Source organism: Erpetoichthys calabaricus, chromosome 10 (genome assembly GCF_900747795.2).
Source record: "Erpetoichthys calabaricus chromosome 10, fErpCal1.3, whole genome shotgun sequence".
Taxonomy (NCBI): Eukaryota; Metazoa; Chordata; class Cladistia; order Polypteriformes; family Polypteridae; genus Erpetoichthys; species Erpetoichthys calabaricus.
Genome location: NC_041403.2, coordinates 86,008,269 through 86,032,041, shown reverse-complemented (window position 1 = coordinate 86,032,041; position 23,773 = coordinate 86,008,269). Strand labels below are relative to the sequence as shown.

The 23,773-nt window shown below is 37.1% G+C and overlaps 1 protein-coding gene across 2 annotated transcripts in view; it reads left to right on the top strand.

Moving 5' to 3' along the window:
• Positions 1-16,757, top strand: part of prkacba (protein kinase, cAMP-dependent, catalytic, beta a) — a 143,300-nt gene extending 126,543 nt beyond the window's left edge. For both annotated transcript variants that reach the window (XM_028811556.2, XM_028811555.2), the window contains exons 8-10: positions 8,365-8,487; positions 11,083-11,247; positions 14,641-16,757. In XM_028811556.2, the coding sequence (XP_028667389.1) occupies positions 8,365-8,487; positions 11,083-11,247; positions 14,641-14,766 (414 nt within the window). In that variant the 3' untranslated portion in view covers positions 14,767-16,757. The remainder of the gene's footprint in view (positions 1-8,364; positions 8,488-11,082; positions 11,248-14,640) is intronic.
• Positions 16,758-23,773: the final 7,016 nt, after the last annotated feature.

Genomic DNA, 23,773 nt, shown 5'->3' with positions numbered 1-23,773 from the left:
GTGCCCCGGTGCTTCGCATACTTAAAAGGAAACAGCCCTATTGATTTATTTGCTCCTTTGAAGAGGAAGATATGTTTGCATTCTTTTAATTGTGAGACTGAACTGTCATCTCTGTCTTGTCATGGAGCACAGTTTAAACTTTTGAAAAAGAGACAAATGTTTGTTTGCAATGTTTGAATAACGTTCCTGTCTCTCTACAACCTCCTGTGTTTCTGCGCAAATCTGTGACCCAAGCATGACAATATAAAAATAACCATATAAACATATGGTTTCTACTTCGCGGATTTTCTTATTTCGCGGGTGTCTCTGGAACGCAACCCCCGCGATGGAGGAGGGATTACTGTAGATAATTTTGTTAAAAATACACTTGCAGTTTAGGATGAATGTAAATGCCTATATTTTGAGATGTTGAATCTGTCACTGTGAAGAATAGCTGATTTGGACGGGTTGCTAAGAAGGGTTAATTTTATACTGAACCTTCCAGCAGAAAATTAGCAATAGTAAAGAAAGTAATCATTGTGGTGTAAATGGTGGGAATTCAACGGAGGATGTGGAGAATTGTAGCCTAAAAGGCGAATTGCCTTTGGCAACAGCTCAACAGACGAGTCAAACAGGAGGGCTGATGAGGAAGAAACTTGACAAATAGTCCATCTTTACTGAGAATTGGAAAGACATGTATAAAATTTGGTAGTGAAACTGCTGAGGAGGATCAATATAACATTTAGATCGCAATACATGTGTAGAATAGTTTAGTTGAATTGGTTGAAATCCTTCTAAGTATCAAGTGAGAGGAGGACTGGTAGAGACTGAACACCAACGGCTGAATTAGTAATGTACAATAATCTGTGCTTATTATCCAAGACATGGCATGTATGAATAATGCCTGGTAAGTTCAGGTTAAAAAGTTTACATGTCATCGTATACGAGCTATGACCTAACATATTTGCAAGTAAATTAGCATCCGTGTTTTTCAAAGGTAAATGGCTGTAATTTTTACAGAAAGAGCGTTATTGTATTTGAGCAGATTTCACAGTCATATTTTCACTATAATTCTAAATATTTAGTGGATGACTTTAATATTTAGGCCAATGAAACAACAAAGTTATAAAAAGAAATTAGCCTTTCAGGAAGGATACTGTCAAGATAAGGCTTTTATTTTTTCAGAAAGGGAAGTCCTAGTGATAGCTTCTCAACATTATTTGGAGATTCAGGTGATTCTGCCTTGCTTTAGAAGTCTGATGGATAGATGAGAAAGATGTAATAGATTCCCAATTCATTATAGTATTTGCTTAATAAAAATGCAGTGCATTCAGCATTAATTTATTGTGATCATTGTCTTACCTTATACGTTTTGCATTTTTCAGTAATAGAGAGGATTTCATTGTTTATTGCTGTTACAGTATGTGATATGTTGACTAAGGGCTGTGGCCTGGTCGTAATGTGTTCAAACCATATATGGAACGAACTTCGTGTTACACAAGATGGAAGGTCTGTAACCCAAGTGTGTTAAATGAAATAAATTCAACCAAACCACTTAAAACAGAGTGGCTTAAAACTCCGCCTCAATTTTGGTATTTTCTGCTACTTTGATTTAGCTGACCACAGATTCTTCATACTTAACTCAATGTACGTGTTCCATATATCAAAATGAAGAGTAGACTTTTCGTTTTCCGAATATTTATACCTGGCAAAGAAGCTATGATTTGTATATAAATTACAGGGCAGTAAGTTGGAAATTTTCAATCATGTTTTTGATAAAAAATACAAGAATAACATTCAAAGTATTAGCATAAATGTTGGAATAAACTTCTAAACACCATAAAAGTTGTACACAGTGCATCAGCACTAACCATAAAAAATAAACTATCCACAGCTACAGTATTTTTGTTTTGAAGTAGTGAAAAGGGGATTTTTATTTTAGCTTTTACCATATTCATATAAATGACTACATTGACCATACCTTACTATGAACACAAGTAATATATATCCAAATGAAGGCCAAGCATTGCTCTTTTAGAATGTATATATATTGTGAAGGAACTAATGCTGTGAGATATTTACAGCACAATAAAGCTGCAAACTCCAACTATGTTTTTACCAAAAAATGCACTTTGAAATGTTTCTTGTTTTTGTGTGTGTTGGAATATATTTCCAAACACCACAAAGACAACACAGAAGAATGCATGTGCAGATGGTTGGAAACAACTGGAAAAATAGTTATGAAATCCTAGCAACCATTTTATATAGTTTTACTGTTAAAGCAGTAAAAATAAAGATTTACTTTATCGATCTTTACTGTTTTAAAATAAATCACCACATAATGAAAATTCCTTGCCAAATAATGCATCTCCTACAGTGTAAGTGAAGGCCATACCATGTTCTTTCAGAATATATAGATGTATACTGTGTGTATATATATGTATGTGTGTGTGTAATATATATATATATATATATATATATATATATATATATATTTATTAAAAATCTGGAGAAGGAATTATAATGTGTGCCCCAAATTATAGCACAAACAGCTGAAAAATTCAAAAACAAACTTACAAAACAAAATCACTTCCTAAAGTATAACACCAGCATCATGAGTTACAATTTACCTTATTGTGGTACAAGTTCAGGAATACAGTGTATTTGAAATGAAAACAAAACTATACACCAAACTTGATCAAGAGTGACAGAAGGAAAACAAAAGAAAAACATAATAAAGAGCTATGCAAAACCCAATTTCACCCCCCCCAATTTAACTATTTACAATACAAAATAAAGTTTTATTAACCCAATTATGACTTGTTCCACTGTGCAAAAAGGTTTTGTCTAATATATATTTGGCCTGATACATACACACACACATAAATGCATGTGTATATACAACTACACAAGTTATTCATTTGTAACCATTTTATAATAATAATAATAGTAATAATTCATTACATTTATATAGCGCTTTTCTCAGTACTCAAAGCGCTATCCACACAGGGAAGAACCGGGAAGCGAACCCACAATCTTCCACAGTCTCCTTACTGCAAAGCAGCAGCACTACCACTGCGCCACCTGTGAGGATGAGCTTTGAGTTTAGAACATACACACAATAAAAATAGTTGAAACACTGGCACTAAATGCATAGCATTAGCTCATAACTATATAGTATGAAGAAGGAATGCACCCCTCCCCACCCCTTTTATCACTGTTGTACTGGAGGAAAGCGGGAACTCAACTATGCTTTACAACCAAAACCACCAACTCCCCACAAGAGCACCCTAGATACAAAGGTAAAATGTGTCTCCATCAGATCCTTAATTTTCAGTATTCTCTATTATAGTACTTAACACTTCTTGGATCTGTCATGGGGTTTTCCTTTTCTTGCAAACACTATTCTTCTCAAAGCACTGCCACAAATGCATAAGATGCTCCTTCCTCTGTCTGACTGTTTCAGTGGAATTTTGTAAACGCAGCCAAGCTCTCACAGTTTCTTGTTTTCTTTTCTTTCAATGTCTCTCAATCAGTAAGTAGCACAAAAACAAAGCTATACCTTGTTTGCTAGGGCAGAACTTGGAGAATTTAGAGATCCTGTTGGACAAGAAAAGTGAAGTCATTTTGATATTTAGCTTGGTGATCCAATCGGAGACCAGCAAAGGCACACCTTAAAACATTAATATATGCCTTATTTCACAGTCCATATAGGAAATAGTGATTAGCCCGATTTAAGGGTTGAAACACTCTTCTTTTTTTATTGGCTAGAAGCATGCCTGTGAAAACAACTCAGTCAAAAGTTATACAGTCACAAATGGAGGATGAGAACTCCCAACTGACTTGCAAGTTTGGACGTCTTTGTAGGTAGATAGGAAAACAATGAGAAGGTGTATAGACACATGCAATAGGCTGTTTGGCAGCAAACTATTAAATTTTAATTACAGCACTTTGTAAACAAATGATCTCTAGTACTTGTTTTAAAAAATAAGCTTAATATTAGTGTGTGCTGATGGCTACAGATAAGTAGGGGGGGGGTCTAAAGAGCATTAAGACTGAGTGGTGGAAATAAAAACTTATTTTTTCACGTTTGTTTAGAAATTGCCATTGTAGTTATATTAGCATTAGTTAGAGATTGGCCAGGAAAAAAAATACAATGAATATTTGTTTCTGAGAAGAAAGACGTTTTTGAAGGTGAGAATAACAGCCTGAAAGCAATGTGTTAATTGATGTTCCTTGCAAACCATTTGTAAGACTTAGATGGCAGCAAAGGATGAATATGAAATTTCCTAAACGATCTGAAAGAATTCTTTAAAAAGCATTGATGTCATTGCTAAAACCCAAGTGTTAATCTGAGAAGAAGAATAATTTACTTTGGAGGTCAAGACAGAAAACCATAAAGGGCATGGGAGCATATATTGCAGTAAACTCTATTTTTATCTGTTCTCTAGTTCTCCCATAACACAGTTAATGTTTATTTTATCCATCAAGTTTTTTTTTGGATCTGAGGAGTAAGCCTCTAAGGAATAATACTAGTTCATACCTAAACACATTATTATCCTTTAAACAAATTTCCTGGAGAAGGATCATGTTCATTTTTGTTGTATGCAAAATATTGATGCATCAGAACCTTCATAGGGGTGTATAGAGACTGTACTCTTTCAATGAGCTGATATTTTATTTGGGCATAAAATTAAGGCAAGTACGAATAGTATGACATATTGCTGAGGGGGTCGAACTACTGCAGATGAAGTTGTATAGTACAGTACACCTTCGAAATTCGTGGAGGTTACGTTCCTCGAGCACCCGCTAAATATGGATGTGGTTAAAAAAAAATGCCTATTTTTACAGTTTAAACCCTAAATATGCCCCCAAAACACTTTAATTTCATTTCAACCTCAGCTTAATACATTACCTAAAAAAAGAATGTAAAGGTAAACCCGTATACTGTACAGTACTGTACTGCTATGTCACCTGTAGTGCTAGAATGTAAAATACAGATGTTACCGCTATATGTACTGTAATTCATGCAAGCACGTTTTCATTGCCAGAAGCCTTAGAAGGTTCAGGGCGTTTCGACGGCATCTTGGGGGTTTAACTCTTAAACTGCAAGGAGGTTAATGCATCCCTTGACGGCAAATACTTTTTTGCTGCACTTTTTAAGTAAACGTCACATTTCACAAAGAAAAATTTAAATTTTGATGTAACACATTTTTTTCATGCAAAGAGCACAATTACTGCAACACACACTGCCAATGAACTATAAAAACTATTTAAAAAAACTACTGGAACAATAAGGTGCAACTGATGCCATTAATGAAATTCAGTAAATCACTGAGCCAACTACGCTTGAACTGGCTACATGCAAGCACACAGAGGTAAACGTTGATGCTAGCAGGCAAGTCTAGTGCAGCGGCTCAATCCCAGAGACAGTGAGGCTGCAGGGGCTGGCAGTGGTCATGAAGCTGGCTGCTCAACGAATGTAAGGCACTGACTGATCAGCTCTGGCATGCTGGTAAACTGCACTGGGAACCAACAATAGCCGGTTGCGGCATTCAATGAATGTACGTCGCCAGATATACTCAGCTCCTACGTGTTGGCAAATGGCACTGGAAAACGACTATAGCCGGTTGTGGTGGTTTAAGGATTAAGAACAACAAAACGGAAAACACAAGAACACTCAGCTGGAGATGCGACACAGGGCAGCAGTCAATCAGCAGCAAGGAGAAATGAATAAAGCTGTAGCGGTCTGGTGCAGCTAAGATTCACACCGCCAAGAAGATGGTGATTTATTTACTTTTATGGTGGAGATTCCAGGGACACACCCAGCTTTGACCCAACCTGCATGCATTCACAAACAGAGACAAAAACAAAGTAAACTGGTAATCAAACGGCAAATAAAGAATGTAATGAAAACAACGATACCACCCCTGTTCCCCTTACAGCAATTATACATTAAATACAACAAAGCACAAACAAAACACACACAGTAAAGTCCATGAAAAACGGCAATGGATGAAATTTAATGATGAAGATAGATAGTCCAGAGATCCGCATGTTGAATGGAAATGTAAAGATAGTCCTACCGGTAGTTCCTCAAATGGGGAAGAGGGGTGGATGCTCCTTTCTTCACAGGATAGCAGTGAATCCATTTACAGTCCTCATGTACACAGGCAGACTGCAGACAATCCAGACCCCAACTACAAAACGAATAAGTATAGGCAACCCAACAGAAGGCAGGCAGAGAGACAGGAACTTGAAACACAAATTACAAAAACTTTTTTCTTTTGGTCACTGGCCCCCTTTTTAAAAGCCGTGCTGGCATCTTTTGAGCCCAACAGCCCCTGCACCCTTTGGAGCCACTGCAGGGACTGCTGGGAGTTAGTTTCAAATTCTAGTAGAGTACATTATCGGATTGGCTACTTTCACCATCCCAAGCTGCGTTTTCCTCTACGGTTGCTTCCTGTTCTCTCTACAGTGCAGTATTGCCACTAAAAAAGCCATAACAAATTGCGGAGGATATTTGCGGCTTCCGCTAACAATTATTAGTTTAGTTCTAAGGAAAAATCTGTGAACGATTGAGACTGCGAACCCTGAACCGCATCTTCGCGGGGTCTACTGTATATAACTTTTTAGAACAGCAATTAGAAAGTTTTACAGGTAATGTAATACAGTATTTTGAAATTTTCAACTTGGCAGAATCTAAGGGAAAAGCAAGAGACATACCTGGTTGGATTTCTGAATCACAAGAGGTTAACATCCTCCTTCTATGAGCTGTTACAGCTCTAAAGTCCGGAAACAATTGACACCAATTGAAGGATTGTTTCTGGGGATTTGTGGATTGCCATTAGCTTGCGTGAACTTAAGCATCTTAAAAATTACAGTGCAGAACCTTGGAGAGGAGAATGTTCTATGGCTGCAGTTCAGATGAGCCAGCCTGATTTTTTATAATCTATTCCCAGTGCAGAGAGCCATTTCAGGAGACTGAGTTTCAAGGAATGAATTTGCAGCATTGCCTTTGATGTCTTCCAGTAACCCAACTATCCACAGGTTCTGTGGTATTTTAGTTTCTTTATTAGTGTAGCAAGGTTAGGATTGCCAGCCTCTGCTTTGATTTTTGCAGTTATACAATGTAGCTAAGTACTTTTGGTGCCAACCAGACAAAAACCCGTTTCAAACCATAGATAAAGAAAATCAATGATAAGGATACGCTTGAGTGCACCATTTGTGAAGTATAATTCCCTCTAGCTATCGCTTGACAGCACGCTCTAGACTGTCTTCACGTTATTATGGTCAGCTCTGAAATGAGATGCCACCTTCCAGGAGTGTCCTGCTTTTATACAGGATGGACCGGAAGAGGCAGAGCTTTGTTGCTGTCAAGGGATGGTTTTTCAAGGGTGTGAGGGTAAAAAGCAGACAAGATAGTTAATGGCAGCGCCCCCCTCTCGTCCTAAGGAGGTACTACTTACTTTAGGTGATCTTGGAAGGTGACTCTGGCATGCATGTATGACAACAGCAATTAGCATTGCATGTTTAATTGAGAGGTAGTTTGTAAATTATATTATGCAAACTTTCTATAGCCTTTTGTGTCCGAGTCCATCTCTTTGAGATGAATCAGATAATTAAACATTGTGGACTTAGAGTTATGAGCAGATGTGTAAACATGTTACTATTGTAAATATCCTTTAGGCTATTTCAATTGTGATTGCCAAAAAAGTTCTAAAAAACTAATAGTGTTCATAATACCTGGAGTACTTCAGTCTAAATATGTAAGATATGTTAAAGCAGATTTAAAATCAAATTAGCAATGCAATTGTAGGAATTAATGGACCATTATCATGCTTGGTCAGAACTCTTGTGTTATTCACAGCACAACACAATAACTTTTAGAAGGAATTTATTTTGTAATGAAAATGTCTGAAAGTAACCTTAATTGTGTAAAAGATGCAATGAGATTTCAAAAACATACAGACCTCTTATATGCAATCTTGTGTAGTTGAGTACTACAATTTATGAAAATTTAGGCTCAACCATTTTGGGTAATTCACCTATTTATCATGCTGGATTACTATGATAATTTGTGATTGTCAGGCCAACTGGTTGTTTTGTACACAATATTCTGCTTAGCAAGTATTCATAAAATTAACTTGGAAGAATTTTGAAAGTTTTTACTTTTACTATTATTTATAAATCTTGGTCATGCATATAGATGTGCTGCCAAAGAGAGAAATCAAGAGTATGGAGAAAGCTGAATTGCATTTTCCTTTTGAATTTTCAGAAAAAAAAAATAAAGTGCAAACTTACCAAGAAAAATTGCATGAAATCATACATACTAGTGAAATTTTGATTTTTTTTCTATTGCTTGCTTTTCCCCTCCTTTCTTAGGGCTATAACAAAGCTGTGGATTGGTGGGCACTTGGTGTATTAATATATGAAATGGCAGCAGGATATCCACCATTCTTTGCAGACCAGCCTATTCAAATATATGAAAAAATTGTTTCTGGAAAGGTACGGACATTTTTTTTTTTTTTTTTTTTTTTTTTTAAGTATTTTCCCATCTTTATTGTTTTCTTTCTGTTTCAATAATCAGTTTGTATTTCCTTTTATACATACCTATTCTCAAAACACATTCTTCTGAACGAATGTTTTGTAGGAAAGCACTTAAAAACAAATTACATCTTTGGGCAGTTATTTTATGACAACCTTTAAATTTTGTTTTATTTCAGGTACTAATAATAAAATATTTTTCTACCTGACCCGATGTGAGACAGTTTAGTGTAAGAAGTCGTGAGATCTGCTAAGATTAAGAAAAATAATTTAATTCATTAACAAACATCATTTGATAATGGTTTGTCATTCACCACTTTATTAAACTAACATTATTGTGTAGTATTATAAATAAAGTAAGCACTGACTGAATATTAATTAAACATTTTAGTAATATGAAAACACTGTCACTTTTTATTATTATGTGCAGTAAGTAGACATGCAGGTTCGGTGGATTGGTGATTCTAAATTGGCCCTAGTGTGTGCTTGGTGTGTGGGTGTGTTTGTGTGTGTCCTGCGGTGGGTTGGCACCCTGCCCGGGATTGGTTCCCTGCCTTGTGCCCTGTGTTGGCTGGGATTGGCTCCAGCAGACCCCCGTGACCCTGTGTTTGGATTCAGCGGGTTGGAAAATGGATGGATGGATGGATGGATATCTATTTGTTTCTCTCTGTTCAAATTGTCATTTAATACTTTTTGCGAGAGTGGACTTGAAACAGTTGAGTTCTGTAACTATAGAATGGAAGGTACACATACCCTATATTGTCTGTTTCTTTGGAGTTTGCATGCTACAATTGTCTCTATGTTTTGCTTTTTATTTTTATTTTCTCTCTGTGTACTCCAGTTTTTCTGCACACATCTAAAAGATTAGAACTCTTCAGAATTGATGTTTTCATTTCAGATTTTTAGATAGATTTAGGCCCAGCTACAATACTGTGCATAACATTCTTATACTCACTCTGTCTAATACAGGGTCATACAGTATCTGTTTTTGGGGTAGTCATGGTTAGGTTAGGTAGATTATCCTAGAAGAAAAGTTGTTTGTAGCAGAAAAGTACAAACATAAGGCATTGTTACACAGATACAAGAAAATAAGCCAAGACACAACAACTGAAAACTAATGTTATCATAAATACACACACTCAAGATTAGTACAAATCGTACAAAATAGAATAATTATAAGAATGGTGGCAGTCTCTGAGGGACTGGGCACAAGGTACTTAGTCAGGATGCTAGTCTTTCACAGGGCCACCTTGCACATTTATTCTCACTCACACTTGGGCCAGTTTGAAATTGACTGTTAAACAAACAAAAAAACCTACCTCACCAGTGAGCTTCCCTATTGTACATACTACCAAGGGAACATGTATTCTAATCTGATTTTTTGGCATGTTTAGATGAAAACAAGCTTTGTTAGTATTTGGATATTCACATAAAACTAAACATTTACACACACATTGTGCATGGGTTGTGTATTAAAGTACATGTTAAGTTTGCAATATATCAAATCGGTTGTTGTTTCCATTTATTCAGATTAGATTATTAGTTTTTCCTGTGCCTTATAAGAAAGCAGAGAACAAATATTTCATTCTCTTTTATCTTTGTTACTTCATATCATTGTATTGATTAGGTTGTACCATAGCACCAGTTCAGATATTTATAAAGAAATACTTTTCTTAAACAGACAAAGTATTAGATTAAATGAATGCTGTTTAAGAGAATGGAGTTACTGTATGTACGTTTACACTATTTAAATTTATAGATCCTCAACAGTTTAAATCACGGGTGTCGAACTCCAGGCCTGGAGGGCCGCAGTGGCTGCAGGTTTTCATTCTAACAGTTGACCAGTTTTTTTTGCTAATTATCTCCTTTTCCCTTCATTTTATTAGCCCTGTTTTTAAGGATTCAGTCCTCTCAATTGATTCTTTTCTTCATTAAATGGCAGCCAAACAGAAATGAGACGTGAAACGAGCCAACAGGTGACCAGCTAAATTGGGGCTTCAAACTCCAACCAATTTCACTCCAACCAGTTTCTTAATGAGAAGCCAATTCTGGCTGTTAATTAAACCTGTTGTTTAATTTCATGGCTTGCTGCTGCTCTCATTCTACCACAGAAGACATTTCCCAAACTGTTGATTTTCTGTTTCTGATTACTGACCTGAGAGATCAACCTTACCAAGACCATCACCTTTCTTTATGTTCAGATAATGTGCTTAGCTGGTCACCTGTTTGTTCATTTTGTGTCAAATTGTTTGGCTGCTAATTAAGGAATAAGAAAGAACTAAAGGGTCTGAGCCGAGTTAATTAAAACTAAGGCAAAAGTTAATTAGCAGCAAAACAGGTCACTAATTAAAAAAGGTGGTTAGAATGAAAACCTGCAACCATTGAGGTCCTCCAGGACCAGAGTTTGACACCCCTGGTTTAAATGGTATTTTCCTACATTGTTTCAGACTGCTTTTCTAATGTTGTTCATCATATACTATAATATATACAAAGCTATAATTTCATTTGAGAAAATATTGCTGCTTTTGAATTCAAATTAAAAATATTTATTTTTAGGTAAGATTCCCATCTCATTTCTGTAATGACTTGAAAGACCTCCTGAGGAATTTACTTCAGGTAGATTTGACCAAGCGGTATGGCAATCTGAAGAATGGAGTAAATGACATTAAGAATCACAAGTGGTTTGCTACTACAGATTGGATTGCCATTTATGAAAGAAAGGTAAGTCTTTTTAAAGTTGTATATTATAAGTTATTTGTTGGTGGTTATTTAACTTAACATTTTGTAGTGAATATCTTTAGCTGGTTGTAGTTTCTTTGGAGGTTATAAGTAAGCATTCTGATCAATGGCTGCTTATTTACGAGAATTAAAATATATCCATGTAAACAAAACGCACAGACAATACAGTGTGAGGTGGAATGAGAGAGGACACACAACACCAGAAACTGACTACTACCAATTATTCCATATTGTTAGCTTGTTTTAATATGGGAAGGGCTTATAAACCTAATCATTTTTTGCCATTCCTACATATAAAAATGCATTTCAAAGACTCTATTGGTAATACTGAATCCTCTAGGTAGTCATGTAATGTTGAATTACTGTTCTATAGCTGAGTGTACATCCAAGCAAAATTGTTTTCTACCGTGCATATTTTATATGTGGTCCAAAGCTGGGCAACTGCCTCATCAATATGTTATGGAGATAGTAAAAATGGATTCCTCTGTATACATATAAAAGTTTTACTATAGGTGGTAAAAAAACAGGTTTTCATTAGAAGTTTGAGGAAGTACAGGTGTTGGTGAGCTTTTTTGACAGCAACCAACGTGAGTTGTGTCTGTTTCAGGATGTAGCTCTAAGACATTTAAGGCTGCTGACCTCTCTATATCATCCCTACCAATATAAACAGGATTTGATCTTACTTTTGCTTCCTGAAATCTGTGAAAAACTCCTTGGCTTTTCTTATATTAAGGGAGAGATTTCTTGTCTTGCTAGCATTGGGTTAGAAAGAACCTTTCTTTTCTGTAAGCCTTTTCATCATTGTTGGCAAAGTGAATTAATGGTTTCATATTATTTATGCTGAATTATGACCTTGTCACCTTTGAAACAGAGTTTGAAATTTGTAGAGCAGGTGACATTCCTCCAGTCTTCAATTTTCCAGTTTTGGTCATTACTTCCCTGTGTACTTTTATTGGTCTGTTCTTTGCTGACATAAGTTAAACTTGGCATGGCTGTTTGGAGTAGCAGGGTATTTGTGTTATCGAGCTGATATATCTAATAAAGTGACCAGTGAGTGTATATTGCATGAGTTATTTTTACACTTGGAGTTCAGACAAGGTAACTAACTTGCTTGGGATCACAGAGCGATACAGAAATTGGCATTGGTACAGCAGCCTTAGGATTTGAAGGACAACCCCTTAGCCACAAGGCCATGCTACTTGCAACATAGGAGGCATTACAGAAACATTTCTTTATATATTAAACATATGTGTAATTTAATGTTATGAACTGATGTTATAAAAAGTGGTTTTACAAGGTTAGTATTCAGCTAGCCAAACAGTGTTATATAACCAAGCCTGTGAAGAAGAGAGAGAACTGAACCATAACCTTCTTCCCATTCATCATTAAGACGCCAAGGGAACACCCATGTAACACTGGGTATGGCAGATAGATGATCATTTCTGGATGGTGGGACTAGACTGCGTGTCTCCCTTGGGGGTTGGCAACTGGGATCCCGGGCTGTTTCGTTGTGTGGTGGGTGCAGCAACACATTGCACTAGTGCATGCTCCCCAGCCTGACCTGACTGTCCTAATTAAGGTCTTTTTGGCTTGGTTGAACAGACAACCCTCTCTTGGCAAGAGTTTGCAGTTCCTCCTGGAGAAATAAGATGCTCTCCCCGTTCTTCTGAAATACAACATCAAGAGGGGCCTTTTTAGGAAGTATTCTCACTATATAACCAAATTGGCATCTGTCAGTAGAATAGTAATAGGAGAGTCTCATTTTAGTGGGTTGCACCTGCAGTCTCATTTTTGCAGTCACTACTAACAACTCCAAAGCCATATATGAAAATTGTAGGATGGAGATTTTGTGGTTAACTAACAGCTTTGTGTAAGGATTTAGTATTGCCAGTACTGCACCAACCTATTAGTCATTTTCACAATCCCCTGCCATCATTTATGAAAAAGGCCCTACGTTATTTAGTTACCATTCTTTCCAGTAACAAATACCTACTGATATTTTAAATCTGCGGTCATTCCTTGCCAGTTACAGTTCTTCAGAGGCAGTATATCCTTTTTGTCCTCTAGCGCTAAACCCATGTTTGCTAAGAAGGCTAAGTAATCCAAAAAAGTTTATAGGTTATTTCTACACTGAAAAGGAAAGGAGATAAGAGATGCAACATTTCAGCCATATAGCCTTCATCAAGCATACCATACACAGAAGCAGTGAGCAGTTTCCTCTCAAAATCAGTTTGAGGTATCTTTTTAATTCACATCTCACAGAAGCTGTATCTCTTTAAATGTCAATAAGTGACATCCTAACTACCAATTTTCATTGGCAGGAAAGATTTTATCTGAATCTTTCCTGCACATGCCCAACTAGCAATGCACCTAGATCAAAACTACATCTTCATACCAACACTCAATTGGCTAAATGGGTTTGTCCAATTTCAGGTCAAGATGCAAGAGTGGTATCAAGTCTAATATCCTAGTTTTAGTGGAGTTTCTTTTTGCTCTTGTTGATCCATCAAGAGTTGAACTTTTCTTTGTCTGGCTGTTCTACTTAGAATAGTTATCAGATGTAACCTCCTCAGTAGCACAATGTCATCAACACCATACCTCAAAGAATGATTGGAGCTTGCTTATTCTTTTCTATGATTAAACTCTTACGATGAGGATCTAGGGCTAGAAGTACATTTACATTTGTTTATTTGGCTGATGCCTTTTTCCAAAGTGACCAAAGTGCACATTTGAGATACAATTAGTTAAAATTGCATTTCCAATTGGAACACAGGCGGGTGAAGTGACTTGCTTAGGGTCACACAGTAGTTAGTGGTGGGATTTGAACCCCCAACCTCAGGGTTTGAAGTCTAAAAAGCCTTAACCACTGTGCCACACTGCCTGCCTATATTTTAATCTAATTATGTTTTATTATATTTTAATGTAATTAATGTATTTAATGTAATTGATATGCATGACAGTCTATACTTTATATGGGTAACAAGACACTGCATAATTGACTGTCCTGAACGAGAATATAAACATTTGCCTTAGGCAAAACAAACAGCTTGACACATTTTTTTTCACATTTAAACCATTTTCATATCCTGCTTATTCCAATACAGGATCCAGGATGTAGGGAGGTTATCTCAGCAGCACTAAGCACCAAGCATGAGCCAGCACTGGACACTGCATCAGTCTAGTAATCGTTTACTGGTTGTTTTAGTTTCAATGGATCTCTTACTACTGAAACCCGGCATATGATTACTGAAACTTGACCTCAGTGTGAATTTTGTTTTAATGCTGCCACAGAATTTCAATAAGTTTTTTGTTTTAATTTGTTTTTAAGCTTGAATATTGATTCTCAGAATTATTTATGTTTATTTTTGATATTAGGTGGAAGCTCCTTTCATACCAAAGTGCAGAGGCCCAGGAGATACAAGTAACTTTGATGACTATGAAGAAGAGGATATCCGTGTCTCAGTTACAGAAAAATGCGCAAAAGAGTTTTCTGATTTTTAAAGTATGAGAGTGAGGTTGCATCAAAGGCTTCTACATTGGGAATCTTTGCACTCTATTAAGAAATGGGGTGGCGCTGAGTCCATCTTATTTGTTACTTACATAGTTCCTTCATTCCACAAGGCTGAATGAAGTCCTTATTGCCATCATCCTTGTGTGCAGCTCGCACTAGCCTCAAACACAGGCATATTTTTGCTGGCACTTTTTAGTGCTGCAACACAAAATGCTAGACCACATTTTCTTCTCTCCCCATCTAATTTGAGTTCCAGTGCTGTTGTCTTTATAGTATGTCTTTCCCAACATTTTTAAAGGGGTATTTTGATGAAAGGAAACCCTTTATGTTAGTATGTAAAGACTGAGTGATTGTACCAGAGGGTGCTGCAGATGGTGTGATTTAGGTTGGAGAGAAAGGTAGGTGTTGCTTCTAGTGTTTGCCAGCCAACAGTTTTTGTCTGTGATATGTCTGAGAAGTTTTTTTTTTTTTTATTTTTATAAAGATATTAAAAATATTCTCTAACTCAGACTAGAATATAGACAATATGTTTGGCATCTTTCGGAAGTAGAACTTGTTGTTTGTGTGTATTTGTATGTTAATCAAACAAGAATAAAACATTTGTTTTTTACAATTATATGTTCAAAATTAATATTCATTTGATGGCAAAAGAAGGGCAAAAAGCCCTGTGCCTTTATTTATCTTTTGAAATTGCCATGGCCCCATTTTATTTTCTTCATTGTTCATGGCAGTATTCCTGCCTTAATAAAGTTGAAAACTGCAGAGTGCAGCAAACTGCAGAGAGAGCAGAAAATCATCAAAGTTAAATTTTTGTACCATTTGTAGCAGTGTTTTACCAGTATGTCCACTCATTCTCTTTTTAATTTTCTTTGACTCTTATAAATCATGTACTTAAAATAATTTTGATATGCTTTTAAATGAGGCACAAGATTAAAATGAAAGTTTCAGGTACATGAAGTGTATAAGGGCCCTTTTTGGGAATAGGTATGCTTCACTTCTAGATGTGTAAAATAAACTGAAGTACATTTGCAAAAATTAGTACTTGGAGTGAATTGCTTCACTGAGATGGTCCTCTGTTTGCTGTGATGCTCATGGGAAGGTTGCCAGGCTTTTTTTCTGGCATATTAAAAGACCTGGACCAGACATGTGCATTAAATAAATCACTCCTTTTTGTTTTTAAAGGTTTTAGCACTTAATTCTGTTTTACAAAAGTTTTCATATAAGATATGTAAGACTGCCATATTTATATGTATTAGCCACTTCTCTTGCATTTCTTATTTTTTTTTTATCTTACTACCGAATGTATAATGACAAATAGCAGATAAAGTCCTTTTCATTTGTTAATTTGTTTTTGCTTGTTTGAGTTTTATTCACACCAGTTATAAAATGATTACTACTGCTGATCCTCACAAGCTTCAGCATTTTTGTCATGTTAAATTCAGTATTTTGTTGAAGCCCACTTTTTAAGTTACTTATTTGCTTTTTTTATATAAAAAGTCAATGATGTTTTTATTTATATACACCGTAGGGAATGATAATGTCTAATAAATGTAATTTTGGAATGGTTAAGACTGGCATAGTTTTTGCTGTCTTCAATCAAATATATTTCAGATCCTCATTAAATAATAGTTTATAATAAAGGAAGCATATGTCTATCCTTAAAATAGTTATCAAAATCGCTGGAAGTAAACTTAGCACTGACAGCACATATTTTTAAGGTATGACACGTCTCAAAAATATTTCTTTGTTGTCATTTTGCATTACCAGTATGGGCTATATTATAAATTCTCAATGTATTTAGTTTGGTAAATATTTTGCACAACAATGTCATTAGAAAGCTGACACTTGATTGCATTTTTGTCCACCCATATTAACTTGTATGTGCAAGGGAAGTACAAGATACTTTGCTGTAGCAAATTTTGTGTAACAAAATATAATATACATCACATTAATAAATTTTAAAAAATCCTTTGTATGAAAATGTTAATATCTTTTGTTTTTCATTTACACTAAAAAATTGTGGATGCATGCATGCCAGCTAAAATGATTCAAGTTGTAAAATAAAATGTTTGTGTGTGTATTGTGTGTGTGTGTATGTATGGATGGATATATGTATGTGTATATACACTTTTTTTTCCACTTCTGTTCCACTTAAAACCATCATAAGGTCACAAAGCAACCCTGAACATCTCTTCACCATGTCTGAATGTGACCTTATATCAACTAGCAACAGAAAACATGTAAGTACTTGAACTTTAAGCCATTTTCTGTTTTGCTTTTTCTGTACATTAGATGTAGTAATTTATTAAGTGATTTTATTCATCACAAATGTTTTTGTTTGAATAAGAGATTCAGTTACCCTAAACATTACTACATTATGGGAATCATTTTAAATTTTGTACATTTTGAAATGTGGTTCACTAACTATATGTGTCAAAAGAAATGAGGAAGAGTGCCACCATATCAACATTAAACAACAGTGTATGAAGAAAGCTGCTACGAAGCTGAGATTAACATTTTCAAGCCCTCTAGTCTGAAATGGTGTGAGTAGCCTGAGTGCTTAACTTGTTTCAGCAGGCTGTTTTATGCCAGTGGTGACCTTTCTTACATGTGATGCCTTCTTCTGTTTGTCAAATAAGATGGATTCATTTGTACGCTTTCTGTAAACATTAATGTCCTAAACCAGTCAAAACACAGTACTGCATAGAATTAAAAAATGTAAAAATGAGAACATGAGTGCAAATGCTTTGGTGTCACAGTAACATGGCAGTGTCTAATAGAAGTTCTCCCTTCAACCACCAGCGGTGGTTCTACTTCTACTTCATCTTTCGGCTATGCTTCCATTAGGGGTTGCCAGATATCTTCCTGTCTTCTGCATCTTGTTCTGTTACACCCATCACCTGCTTGTCCTCTCTCACCACATCCATAAACCTTCCTCTTTTCCTCTTGCCTGGCAGCTCAATCTTTAGCATCCTTTTCCCAATATACCCAGCATCACTCTTCTGCACATGTCCAAACCAATGCATTCTCGCCTCTCTGACTTTGTCTCCAAACCGTCCAGCCTGAGCTGACCCTCTAATTTCTAATCCTGTCCATCCTCGTCACACCCAATGCAAATCTTAGAATCTTTAACTCTTCCACCTCTAGCTCTGTCTCCTGCTTTATGGTCAGTGCCACTGTCTTCAACCAATGTAACATAGCTGGTATCACTACCATCCTTTAGGCCTTCCCTTTCACTCTGGCTAATATCTGTCTGTCACTAATTACTCCTGACACTCTTCTCCACCCATTCCACCCTGCCTGCACTCTTTTTTTCACCTCTCTTCCACTTCACAACTGTTATATTGGATGATTTATTTATTGAAGATTTAAGGATTTGATAGACACTGCACTATTTATTTGGACACTGTTTTGATTTGTTTTTAATAAAAGCACTTTGAACTTTTTATACCATCCCCTTGCTCCATTTGTTGTGCCTCACTGCCAAGCTCATCACTGACATTACCGACGGTGACGGGTTTAAGGGCTCCCGGAAGCAAGATGGGAGCGTGGAGCAGATCCCGCATTGTCACACTGTGGTGCTCTTTCTTGTCATGAAACCATACTGCTGCTCACTAATCCATTACTTCCCTTCTTAACCTAGCTTCCACTACTCTTTCCCATAACTTCATGCCGTGGTTCATCAATTTTATCCCATTGTAGTTACTACAGCTCTGCATATCCCCCTTATTCTTAAAAATCGCTACCAGGACACTTCTTCTCCACTCCTCAGGCACCATCTTACATTCCAAGATTCCATTAAACAATCTGGTTAAAAACTCCACTGCCATCTCTCCTAAACACCTTCATGCTTCCACAGGTATGTCATCTGGACCAACAGCCTTTCCAGCCTTTCACTATCACCACATCATCCAACCTTCTCTCTGTCACTCATTCTCTTCTTTCATCAGCCTCTCAAAGTACTCTTTCCATTTGCTCAACAAACCCTCCTCACTTGAGTACGATTCCATCTTTATCCTTTATCACCCTAACCTGCTGCTCATCTTTCCCAGCTTGGTCCCTTAGTTTTGCCAATCAGTACAGGCCCTTTTCTCCCTCCTTAGTGTCTAACCTCTCATACAACTCTTCATATGCCTTTTCTTTAGCTTTTACCAGATCTCTCTTCATTTTTCACCTTATCTCCTTGTACTCTTGTCTACTTTCTGCATCTCCCTTACTATCCCACTTCTTCTTCGCCATCCTCTTCCTCTGTACACTCTCCTGTACTTCCTCATTCCACCACCAGGTTTCCTTTTCCTCCTTCCTCTGTCCAGATGTCACTCCAAGCACCCTTCTTGCTGTCACTCTTACTACTTCTACTGTAGTTGCTCAGCTGTCTGACAGCTCTTCTCTGCCACCCAGTGCCTGTCTTACCTCTTCCCTAAACTCAACCTTGCAGTCTTCCTTTTTCAGCTTCGACCATTTGATCCTTGGTTTGCCCTCACTCTTCTTCTTGATCTCCAACATCATCCTACAGACCACCATTCTATATTGCTTAACTAAACTTTCCCCTGCCACCACTTTGCAGTCTTCAATCTCCTTCAGATTGACTCTTCTGCATAGGATATAATCTACCTAGGTGCATCTTCCTCTACTCTTGTATGTCATGCCATGTTCCTCCCTCTTCTTAAAATATGTATTCACCACAGCCATGCCCATCCTTTTTGCAAAATCCACTATCCTCTGACCTTATTCATTCCTTTCCTTGACACCATACCTACCCATCACCTCCTTGTCACCTCTGTTCTCTTCACCAACATGTCCATTGAAATCTGCTCCATTCACCACTTTCTGTCCCTTGGGTACACTGTCCATCACTCATCCAGCACACTCCAGAAATCGTGTTTCTCATCCATCGCACACCCAACTTGTGGAGTATATGCACTAACAGCATTCATCATCACACCACCAATTTCCAACTTCATAATCATTACACTGTCTGGCACTCTTTTCACCTCCAAAACCCTCTTGACATACTGTTCTTCAGAATAATCCCTACCCCATTTCTTCTCCCATCCACACCATGATAGAACGATTATTATATCCTAAATAAGGGAACCACAATATCATGTGGGCTTGACTTTTTGGTTGTTTTTGTGGACTTACGTTGGCAGAAGCGAACAGCTGAGGGCCTTGGAACTGTTGTATCTATAAGAAATAGAAAATATATCTAAAACTGTCTCATGTTTTATATGTGTCACTGACATTATCCAGTAATTACAGGTGGATATGAAAAGTGGAACTTGCCACTTTTTTGAATTGAATGCTTTTTAGGTGATCTCATGCATGACTGATTGTACAACATACAGGCAATGATCAGCAATACTGGCAGGTCTTACAACACATTGCCCATTTCAGCTGGGTGTTATTTGAATTCTTGCCAGCCTAGTACTTAGTGACTGCAACCTTTGCAGTACATGTAGAGACCAATTTAAAACCTTTGGTAGTTAGTATGTCTCCCCACACACATGTGTACCTTCAGGCAGTAAAAGGCTTGCCTTATTTAGATGTACCACTCTAGTATAATGTATAATATAAAAGCTTCATGATGTAGTCCTTGAACCTGCTCTCATTAAGTGAATTTTAACTAAGCATAGAATCCTCTTTAATAAAATCCCTGTGTGCGTCCATGTGTCTGTGTGTGTGTGTCTTCTGGTGAAGTGCGCATGCATGGGGCACTCTTTAATAAAGGATATCATTGCTGGGGAGAGTGCTGATTGGGTACTCGCGGCCACGCACATAAAATCCGTTGCTGGGGAGACACCACACATACAATAATCAGCTGCACGCCAGCACAGATCAAAATACTTGCTGGGGAACTGCACAGTACTTGATGCCACAGCCACGATTATCAGCTGCATGCCACACATTACATCAGTTCCTGGGGAGACTCTGCTGATTGCCCACTGTTGTGACAGAAAATTAAACGCATATTACGGACAAGGCAGAAGTACAGGGAAGGGCAGAATGATTGGCAGAGTCACCGGCCTCTAGCAGATGCTTCAAAGGCCGCCTGACGCGTCACACAAGACAGAGAGGGCGGGACCTATAAAATATCGCGCGGCCGATCCAATCGGATTTCGGTAAATAAGGTAACACCTTAAAACATAAGGCACAAAAAATCCAGTCGGGTTCTGAGACACGGAGACCAGCTTCCTCAAAGAGGTGGGATTAGTGTTTGTTGTTGTGCAAGTGTTCACTTGGGATGTCAGATTTGCGATTAAGAAGCTTGGCCGGGTAAAGTGTCAGTCGTTGAAGGGGTTTTCCTAAATATATGAATTTTCATGATATTACAATAGGATGACTTTTAAAAGTAGATTTATTTTCGCGCACATAAAATCCGTTGCTGGGGAGACGCCACACATACAATAATCAGCTGCATGCCAGCACAGATTAAAGTACTTGCTGGGGAACTGCACAGTACTTGCTGGAGAGACACCACAGCAAACTAAAATAAAGAGAGGCAGGATAGGAAATCTTCAAACAGACACAACATACTGTATCAATCAATAGCCACAGAGGAGAGGATAAATGTAATATTAATTATACTTACTGGATTGTCATATACGTTTCTATTTTATTTTTATTATTATTTTACTTTAGACTTCTTGCAAAAATATTTTTGACAAAAAAAAATTAAGACAAGAAACAGAATGAGGTCAAGGTCCCTTGCCATTTAATATAGACTGTTCCTACTAATGTTTATACACTACTGTTCTAGCGCCCGTTATTGTAACAGGCTTAATGTCTAGCACAGTAATACAAATTCATTATGAAAAGAAGAAATGCAAAATCAACATGAACATGTGTTGAAATTTGGGAGAAACATCATTCAGTATATGTGAACATATTCATATATGGACATTATGTGTCAATTTCAGAACTTATTAATCTATTTACTGAACCTGCCTGATTTAATATTGGGGTTGCAGAGACAAGAGCACTTTTTGTGCAACATTGGGTGCTAGGCTAGAACTTGCCCTGGAAAAGGGTGCCATGTTCATCGCAAGGCACATTCATACAGACATCCATGTATACTCTTTCTAGGCCACTTCTGTGTCCCTATTTTACCTACCATATATTTCTTTCAGCAAACATGAGAAGAATGCACAAAACTCCACACAGTGTAGCTGGTCACCTTCTAGTATCTGAGTTTCTCATGGGTACTTGTGAGGTTTTTTTTTTTTTGTTGTTACTTGCACAACACATTCACATCTTTTCTGTTCTTGTTGTAAAACATTTTTACTAAACTTGGTAGTTAAAGTGGATGGATAGTTGAGTGGGCCTTACTGATTGGTTTCCTCCACACACATATTTCATGTGTCTCTAGCTTACTTGCACCTTTCTTCCTCGATATACCTTAACTTTGTAATGTACCAGTCTTCTCCATCCTCTGAAACTTCCTCTTTATTTACTTAACAGATACCGATCATGTTGAATGCATCATTGACAATTGTATACCCATATCATAATCTCATTTGTATGCCTTCATGTTGTTTGATTGGAGAAGATGTTTAGTGTCTTTTTCTGTTTTCTACCCTCTCTGCAAATCATCAAGTCACCCAGTACTAGAGAAAGTGGATTAAGAAAGTGTACACTTTTTTAATGGTTGTATGTAATTCTTTTGGATTTTAAATTGGTGAATCGGCTAGAGACAAAGGGTACAGATAAGAGGCTGTGTTCCACATGGGATGAAGTCATCAATGTAGTCTTTTGTGGTCTCTTTTTGGACCATTACTTTTTAAATATATACTGTAACCACAAGGGGGCACCACTGAGACCAGAAACTCGAACTCGGTAATACCCAACACAGTTTTGGGTTCAAATAAAGGATTTTATTTGCATAAATAAAAGTGAACAAGCCACAAAGATATAGTGGCATACAAAAGTTTAGGCACCCTTGCTTAAAAATTTCTGTTACTGTGAATAGTTAAATGAGCAGAAGATAAGCTGATCACCAAGAGGCATAACATTACAGATCACACATTTCTTTTCAGTATTTTATGCAAGTTTAGTGAATTTTTTTTCTGTACAATTGTACAGTGAAAAAAGGAAAGGAGCACCATGCAAAACTTTGGAATGACCCCAAGATATTTGAGGCCTTAGATATCTTTTCACAAGATCTTCATTAGCTTGTTAGGGCTATGGCTTGTTCAGTCTTCATTGGGAAAAGCCAGGTGATGCAAATTGCAAAGCTGTATAAATTCTCTGACTCCTTAAATCTTGTCCAACAGTCAATAGCGATGGGCTCATCTAAGCAGCTGCCTAGCACTCTGAAAAATAATGTTCACAAAGCAGGAGAAGGCTGTATTAAGAAAGCAAAGCATTTTTGGGTATCTGTTTCCTCAGTTCATAATGTTATTAAGAAATGACAGTTAATAGGAATGGTGGAGGTCAAGGTGGTGTCTGGAAGACCAAGAAATCTTTATGAAAGAACTGGTCGTTAGATTGCTTGAAAGGCAACTAAAACCCCCCGTTTGTCTGCAAAAGACCTTCAGGAAGATTTAGCAGGCTCTGGGGTGGTGGTACACTGTTCTACTGTGCAGCGACACCTGAACAAATATGAACATCATGGTAGAGTCGGCAGAAAAAAAACTTTTCCTGCATCCTAGCCACAATATTCAGCGTGTGAAGTTTGCAAGTGAACATCTAAACAAGCCTGATGCATTCTGGAAAAACAAGTCCAGTGGACTGATGAAGTCAAAATAGAACTTTTTGGACAAAACATGCAAAAGTGTGTTTGAAGAAAAAAGGTGTCCAAATTTCAGGAAAAGAACACCTCTCCAACTATTAAACATGGGGGTGGATCGAACAGGCTTTGGACTTGTGTTGTAGGCTTTGGCACAGGGAACATATCATTTCAAATTCTGGAAGGAGAAATTCCACCATCTGTGGGGGGAAAAAAAAAAGTTGAAGTTAAAAAGAGAATGGGTCCTACAACAAGATAATGATCTGAAA